This window comes from Balaenoptera ricei, chromosome 3 (assembly GCF_028023285.1).
Source record: "Balaenoptera ricei isolate mBalRic1 chromosome 3, mBalRic1.hap2, whole genome shotgun sequence".
In the NCBI taxonomy this organism is placed as follows: domain Eukaryota; kingdom Metazoa; phylum Chordata; class Mammalia; order Artiodactyla; family Balaenopteridae; genus Balaenoptera; species Balaenoptera ricei.
The window spans coordinates 119447385-119456170 of NC_082641.1; the positions used below are offsets into that span (position 1 = coordinate 119447385).

General features: G+C 39.5%; 1 protein-coding gene across 8 annotated transcripts in view; it reads left to right on the plus strand.

Moving 5' to 3' along the window:
- The window catches only part of RNF14 (ring finger protein 14), a 41680-nt gene that overhangs the window by 30781 nt on the left and 2113 nt on the right, over positions 1 to 8786 (plus strand). For all 8 annotated transcript variants that reach the window (XM_059917353.1, XM_059917357.1, XM_059917356.1 and 5 more), the window contains 4 exons: positions 837 to 1364; positions 2304 to 2532; positions 7176 to 7348; positions 8317 to 8447. In XM_059917353.1, the coding sequence (XP_059773336.1) occupies positions 837 to 1364; positions 2304 to 2532; positions 7176 to 7348; positions 8317 to 8447 (1061 nt within the window). The remainder of the gene's footprint in view (positions 1 to 836; positions 1365 to 2303; positions 2533 to 7175; positions 7349 to 8316; positions 8448 to 8786) is intronic.

The window sequence follows — 8786 nt, forward strand, 5'->3', positions numbered from 1 at the left end:
GCTGCTTATGATTCCTGAGCTCTACTTAAAAATATTTTACATTTCTAATGGAAAATCTTCTTACATTTGCCTTTCAAATTGAACAGACCAGTTTTAAGGAGGAAAAGTCAAAGTAGTTTAAACTTTGGTTGCTTAGGTTAGGAAATGTGAGCTTTGCCTATGGCAGCCAAACCATGTTAAGGGCTTATAATCATGTCTGGGTTCAATATCAGCCTGCCTCCCTCTATTAGCTAGGATCTGGTGTAAGCCCAGATTGCTTAGTTAAAATCAGCTTGTAAATCTGAATACCAAGGACTCTGAGGTTAGATTCTGTTAGTGATTCTTTCGCACGAGGTGGCTTCTTGATACGACTGAAAGAATTAATTTTAAGGTTCGGATGGTATTTTTAAACTGTTCTTTTCCTAATCATTATTGTAGGGTACCTACAGGGCTAGGACTCCAAGGAATAGAAATAGTTCATTTTAGAACTAGATCTCTTCTGCATGAGGTAGCAATACTAACGTGAAGAAAAATAAAGAACAGAAAAAGTCCTCCATTGCAGTGGCTCGTATGTAAACCTAGTTCTACACCTGGTAGAGTCTTGCTGTTTCTCTTGTCTTAATGATACTTCTTTTAGCTTCTGACCTTGTGTTCCACTGTGGCTCGTGTTGCTGAATAGTTTAAGAAGTGCTTCGATAAGAACACTGATGCTGTTGTGCAGCACAGTTTATCACAGAAGTGAAAAATCATGTTAGGAAGTAGAAAGGCCTGACTTAAAAAGATTTCAAGGGAAATCAGGAGTTGACAGCATCGTCATCTTTCCAAACTCACCAGCATCTTCATGTGTTTTCCCCTAGCTGTCTGCTCTGTGCAAGCACTTAGACAACCTGTGGGAAGAACACCGCGGCAGCGTGGTCCTGTTTGCCTGGATGCAGTTTCTTAAAGAAGAGACCTTAGCGTACCTGAATATTGTCTCTCCTTTTGAACTCAAGATGGGTTCTCAGAAAAAAGTTCAGAGGAGGATGGCTCAAGCGTCTTCCAACACAGAGCTAGATTTTGGAGGAGCTGCTGGATCTGATGTAGACCAAGAGGAAGTTGTGGACGAGAGAGCCGTGCAGGATGTGGAATCGTTGTCCAGTCTGATCCAGGAAATCTTGGACTTCGATCAGGCTCAACAGATAAAATGCTTTAATAGTAAATTGTTCCTGTGCAATATCTGCTTCTGTGAGAAGCTGGGTAGTGATTGCATGTACTTCTTGGAGTGCAGGCATGTGTACTGCAAAGCCTGTCTCAAGGACTACTTTGAAATCCAGATCAGAGATGGCCAAGTTCAGTGCCTCAACTGCCCAGAACCCAAGTGCCCTTCAGTGGCCACTCCTGGTCAGGTAACTCTTTTACTCTGCTGACAGCTGCCCCCTAATTCTCTCTCACAAAGGGAGACATTTTCTCAGGAACTTCTTTTTTTTTTTTTTTTATTAGGATGAACTTTATTTTTACATTGTTGTGCAATCCATTCATAAACTTAAAAAAAAAAAACAACATGATTTAATTGTTGTCCCAGAAAAGATTTCTGTGATGGTACCAACTGCTTTCTCTAAGGGTCACCTGCTGAAATAACTTGTGACTTGAGCAAAATGCCCCACGTGTATCTTGACAGTGAGAAAGGATGACACACATCCCGGTGGTGCTCAGCCTCCTCCCACCTCCTGTGCCAGGGGGTGAACCACAGGTGCCCACAGCTGCGACCCTGGGACTTCTTGATAGGGCTCATCAGGGCAATCTGAGGCCTGGGAGCCAGCCCACAAGTTGTTTCATTGTATCCATCAAGAATGCCATGATCTTAGTTTAAGCAAATGTAAATGCTTCCTTTGCTGGCTTTGGAATGAGTGGTCCTCCGCAGGGATGAGCGTTAAAAAAGTAAAGTAATTCTGGTGATTTACTCTGTATATCTGCTAGGTGGGGGAACTACTACCCTGTCTCTATGTGAGGTTGGGATCTGGAGGGGTTATCTCTTAGAATAGTTAACCAAATGTTTTACAGACTTTAAAGACAGCCTGCTTGGTTTCCTTTTTTTTCAGTCAACCCCATTAAGGCATAAATGTACTCATTTAAAGTGTACCGTCTGCTTAGTTTTGACAAATGTGTAGACCCATGTAACCACCATCTCACTTAAGATGTAGACCTCCCATACTTGGTTTGATTTTGAAGGGAGATAGAGTTTTAGTTTATGTGCCTCTGGTTTACACTAGCTTCCTAAGGATCTCCTCAGGATCAGAACTGGTTGGGAAATCATCAAACCTATGATGTTTTATATTTCCCTCCAGGTCAAAGAGCTAGTGGAAGCAGAGTTATTTGCCCGTTATGACCGCCTTCTCCTCCAGTCTACCTTGGACCTGATGGCAGATGTGGTGTACTGCCCCCGCCCATCCTGCCAGCTGCCTGTGATGCAGGAGCCTGGCTGCACAATGGGCATCTGTTCCAGCTGCAATTTTGCCTTCTGTACTTTATGCAGATTGACCTACCATGGGGTTTCTCCATGTAAGGTGACTGCAGGTAGGTTGTAACTGTATGAACTCAGTATCCCAGTGCTCTACCCACACCCCCCCACAAATAAAAAGAGACATCACTTCAATTCTTCAGTTTGGAAGAATTGTGTTCTTCTGTGTTTGTTCAACAGATATTTTTGAGTCAGTTACTGTCCTAGGTTCTGGGGATATAGCACTGACCAAATGCCCTCATGGAACTTACATTCTCATGGGGGAGATAGGCAAACAAAATAAATAAGAATATTCGATGGTGGTAAATGCTGAAGAGGGAAAAAGAAATAAAGCAGGGACAGGCTATGAAGTGTTCTGAAGGGGAAGGGGCTTCGGATTTTATTTAGAAAAACCAGGGGAGGCCTCGCTGGCAAAGTGGTTTGAGTAAAGACTTGAAGGAAGTAAGGAAACAAGCCACGCAGATATCGGGGGGAGCATTCCAGGGAAGGAATGACAGAGTAATTTCTGTCTATGAATATGCAATAATGTAGATCCTGGTCGGCACATGCAGAGCATCTAAGCTATCACTCTTGTTTCCACGGTACACATGTTTGATCAGTCATCAAGTGCTTTCTCAATGAGCCCAGGGAGGCCTCAGAATCTTCCTCAACACAGTGCTTCAGAAGGCCACCCTCTATTGAGGTAGTCACAGGAGGTAAAACCTGTTAGCCATTTCTGATCTAGATTAAGGTTTGAGGAATCAGGACCTGGACATCAATTTGACTAGACTTTGGTGACTTAGTGTTTCTCAAACTAAAAGGGCTGATGATAATAGCTACTTCATAAGGTTATTGTAAGTTTGAAATGACCTATTGTAGTGCTACTTAAAGTTGTTATAGTTGTTATACTGGTCTGTGACAAGGTAAATACAGAAATTGAGAGTCAGTGTTTGAAAGTTTAATAACATTTTTGCTATCGCTATTCACTGACTAAATTTTATGGCAGTCAAATCTAGTAAAAATTTAGGCTTATATTTTTTGTCTTTTTACCCTCATTTTTCTAATAATTCATTTGATTATATTTTGCAAAAGTACTGGTCCTTGACAGAGTGAGGGAAAAAACTGGTACTTAACCATAGTTTGAGAATGGGCTAATGTATGTAAAATGCAAAATGGTAACTTTTTTTTTTCGTTTGTGTATTTATTTATTTATTTAAATTATTGAAATATAGTTGATTTAAAATGTGTTAATTTCTGCTGTACAGCAAAGTGATTAAGTTATACATATATATACATTCTTTTTCATATTCTTTTCCATTATGGTTTATCACAGGATATTGAATATAGTTCCCTGTGCTATACAGTAGGACCTTGTCGTTTATCCATTCTATATAAATATAATAGTTTGCATCTGCTAACCCCAACCTCCCAATCCATCCCTCCCCCAGCCCCCCTCCCCCTTGGCAACCACAAGTCTGTTTTGTATGTCTGTGAGTCTGTTTTTGTTTTGTAGATAGGTTCATTTGTGTCATATTTTAGATTCCACATATAAGTGATATTATATGGTATTTGTCTTTATGACTTAGTTCACTTAGTATGATAATCTCTAAGTCCATCCATGTTGCTGCAAATGGCCTTATTTCATTCTTTTTTATGGCTGACTAATATTCTGTTGTATCTATATACATACCACATCTTCTTTATCCATTCCTCTGGCGATGGACATTTAGGTTGTTTCCATGTCTTGGCTATTGTAAATAGTGCTGCTATGAACATAGGTATCTTTTTGAATTATAGTTTTGTCTGGATACGTGCCCAGGAGTGGGATTGCTAGATCATATGGCAACTCTTATTTTTAGTTTTTTGAGGAATCTCCATACAGATTTCCATAGTGGCTATACCAATTTACATTCCCACCAACAATGTAGGAGGGTTCCCTTTTCTCCACACCCCCTCCAGCATTGGTTATTTGTAGACTTGTTTGTTTTTTTGGTTTTTTTTTTTGGCCTTGATGTGTGACATGTGGGATCTTGGTTCCCTGGCCAGGGATTGATCCCGTGCCCCCTGCATTGGGAGCGTGGAGCCTTAACTAACCACTGGACTGCCAGGGAAGTCCCCTGTAGACTCTTTTTTTCTTTTAAAGTTTAGTTTTTATTTTTATTTTTATAAATTTATTTATTTTTGGCTGTGTTGGGTCTTTGTTGCTGCGCACGGGCTTTCTCTAGTTGTGGTGAGCGGGGGCTACTCTTCGTCGCGGTGCACGGGCTTCTCATTGCGGTGGCTTCTCCTGTTGCAGAGCACGGGCTCTAGGGCGCGTGGGCTTCAGTAGTTGTGGCTCGCAGGCGCTAGAGTGAAGGCTCAGTAGTTGTGGCACATGGGCTTAGTTGCTCTGTGTCATGTGGGATCTTCCCAGACCAGGGCTTGAACCTGTGTCCCCTGCATTGGCAGGCTCATTCTTTTTTTTTTTTTTGGCTGTGTTGGGTCTTCGCTGCTGCACGAGGGCTTTCTCTACTTGTGGCAAGCGGGGGCCACTCTTCATCGCGGTGCGCGGGCCTCTCACTGTCACGGCCTCTCTTGTTGCAGAGCACAGGCCAGACACGCAGGCTCAGTAGTTGTGGCTCACGGGCCCAGCCGCTCCGCGGCATGTGGGATCCTCCCAGACCAGGGCTCGAACCCATGTCCCCTGCACTGGCAGGCAGACTCCCAACCACTGCGCCACCAGGGAAGCCCCCAGGCTGATTCTTAACCACTGCGCCACCAGGGAAGTCCTCCCCTGTAGACTTTTTAATGATGGCCATTCTGACTGGTGTGAAGTGGTACCTCATCATAGTTTTGATTTGCATTTCTTTAATAGCAGTGATGAGCCTCTTTTTATATGTCTTTCAGTTATCTGGATGTCTTCTTTGGAGAAATGTCTATTTAGTTGTTTTGCCCATTTTTCCATTGAGTTGTTTGTTTGTTTTTTGTTGAGTTGTATGAGCTGTTTGTATATTTTGGAAATTAAGACCTTGTCGGTTACATCATTTGCAAATGTTTTCTCCCAGCCTGTAGGTTGTCTTTTCATTTTGTTTACGGTTTCCTTTGCTGTACAGAAGCTTGTAAGTTAGGTTAGGTCACATTTGTTTATTTTTGCTTTTATTTCTATTGCCTTGGTCAGGAAGTGTTTTGCCTGTGTTCTCTTCTAGAGGTTTTATGGTGTTATGTCTTATATTTAAGTCTTAAACCACAAAATGGTAACTAGTAATGCCAGTATTACTATAGTTATTAATTGTTAGCAGAGTGTCATTATCTCTAAGAAAGGACCCTGAGAGGAGAATGAGTAAATACAGTACTTCCAGTTGCCTATTGCAGAGTCTTGTAGTGGTTATAGGCAGATGGGATGGAGAACTCACCAGAATATAATGTTAGCCTTTACTTTAGACTTCTGTATCCTTATCACTGAGAGGCTGAAGTACATTTCAGGTGTTTCACAGTGTTTGGGGAAGAAATCAAAGATAGGCTTAGGGGCTTCAGCAAAATTAGGAATCTCTTTCTCAGTCTCTGTATCTATATATTCCATATTACCATACAAAATATATGAAATACTAATAATTTTATTATTTTGAGAACATTAGAGCAGTAACTTTTGTCCTTAAGATGTCTAGGAACATAAAAACGCTTTGAATTAGTAGAGGAGATAAAAGTGACAGGATAAAAAACTACGTGTCTGCTACATCTAAGCAGAAGTGATGGAGTCATGGGAATGAACAACACAGAGAAAGGATTCACAGGTGAAGCAAAAGTGCAGATAGAATTCCGCCCCTGAAGATGTCCACTGCATTTAGAGGGAAGATGTCCACCTCTAAATAATGTGAGGAAAGTGAATTAATAAAATAGCTAGAACATTGTTGAGAGAGGTTTTTAATTAATTGTGTTGAAAAATTAAGGTAATAGAATTGTGAGCAAAAGCTTTGTCTACAACTAAAGCCTTTGGGAATGGCTGCCCATTCCATTTGAATTAAGTGATAAAGCAGTAGAAACCAGATTGAAGAGTATTAAGGGGAGAAGTTGACAGGAGGGACTTTTCATTTCCTGTGGGTGGTAAACCTTATTCACTGGCTTCTTTTTATATACAGAATTGAACAGCTGGTCTTTGCCCTTAGGTGCTTTTGTTTAATTTGGTAGGCCTGTTGTTATCAAATGGTGAATGATGCTGATTTAGTAGAAAATCAGCGTCTGTTTCAACCTTTGTGTCATTTAGATAAGTCAGTCTTAAACTGTACTACTAGTTGTGCTAGTTGCACAAAAATATCAACATTAATAAGTTAAAATCAAAGGAAAAAGATAAGCTGTTATTCTGTCACCATTAACAAGTCCAGCTTTTTTACTTGGAGGATTCCTGTCTGTTCTTTGTCTTTCATGCATGTGTAATTTTTACCTAGTTACAACCTAAATATGCTTTTTTCTGAATTCCATAATGAGTATTTTAACTGAGTTGTAGCCATCCTAATTATAAGTTTTAATAACTAAATATTATATCTTAAGTGGTTCCACACGTAATTATTCCCTTGGACATTTAATTTGTTTGCCATTTTTATATGTAACTTTACTTTGGATTAATTCCTTATGATAAAATCCCAGGAATAGCATTATTGAGTAGTCAAAGGTTATGGCCAATTTCAATGGTTCTTAATCAGCATTACAAGTTGTATAAAAGTTAATTTTCCATTTCACTTTCTAGAGAAATTAATGGACTTACGAAATGAGTACCTGCAAGCAGATGAGGCCAATAAAAGATTTTTGGAACAGAGGTATGGTAAGAGGGTGATTCAGAAGGCACTGGAAGAGATGGAAAGTAAGGAGTGGCTAGAAAAGAACTCAAAGAGCTGCCCATGTTGTGGGACTCCCATCGAGGTAAAGGTTTGGGGACAGACATGGAGGCAAACCTAATTGCAAGCATGTTACGATTTCCTCAAGAAGCCTTTTAATTTTGTGACTAATTAAGAAAACACATTTTGGTATTTATTAAACTTTCTTAACTTGGAAGATGTAAATTTACTACTAAATATTGTTATTGACCTAAAATGTATGTAGACTTCCCATTTCAAAGTGCTTTCATACGGTGACAGTTGTTCTCACATTATATCCACCTCAAAATTGAGTGGGTTATAAAGAGGCCATACTCGAGCTACAGTCAACTCTTAACTCATCTACGTGACTAAAAAAGAATCAAGCCTGACTTCTCCTCCGAACTATTTACCCTGCAATTTAATAGCTGTTTTACAAGTGCCTGCTTATGAAATGGAGACATCTGAGTCAAGACAGATAGATACATCTACTGCTTCTTGACAAAATCTTAATATGTTTCAAAACTGAAATATGTCTTTACATTTGACTCTGTTGTTCCAATCCATCATATCTGAGCTGACCCTGGTAGTGATGCCCCAGTTACTCCATTAAGGAAACTGGCCTTCTATTTAACCACTTCTAACATGCCTCAGCTCTTATAGAATGGGGGACTTGGTACCAAATGTTTACTTAGATTTATGTAAAAAGTTTAAATCCCACATATTAAATCCAAACATTTTAATATTAATCTAACTATATGTTTCACTTATACATGTTTGGTTTGTATTTACTGTTTATCAGAAGAGGTTTTGCTAAGTATCTAATTGTAGGAACACCTGCTAAGTATTTTCTGTATTTTACTTGTAATGCTAAAGAGTTAGGCATTCATAGTTATCATTGTGTGTTACCTGTATATCTCCACCCTGCATTAGAAAAGGGGGAAGACAAGGAGAATGTTGTACCAAATCATTTTGGCATGTGCATTTCTCTTTTGCTTTTGTAGCCTTGATATTTTTCTCTGTCTTTCCCACCAGAAATTAGATGGATGTAACAAGATGACATGTACCGGCTGTATGCAATATTTCTGCTGGATTTGCATGGGTTCTCTATCCAGAGCAAACCCTTATAAACATTTCACTGATACTGCTTCCCCATGTTTTAACCGGTACGTACACATAGAACTCCTAGTCTCAGCAGTTTTGGGTACTTGGTTTGTGGACCATAAGCCCAGAAAGTTTTACTTCAGTACTTTGCTTATTTAGAGAATTCTCATATATTTTCCCCCATGTATGAATTTTCTTGAAAATGAGTTTTATGATGAAAATATACTATCTGGGGATTTTCTTTTATTTATTATCCTCCTCAATTTTTTTCATGAAAATTTTCAAACATACAGAAAGGATAGGACTATGATTAATAGGATACCTTCCACGAAAATGAACAATTGGTAATATTTTGCCATATTTGTTTTCTAAATTTATTGCTGAACTACTTGACCCTAAGT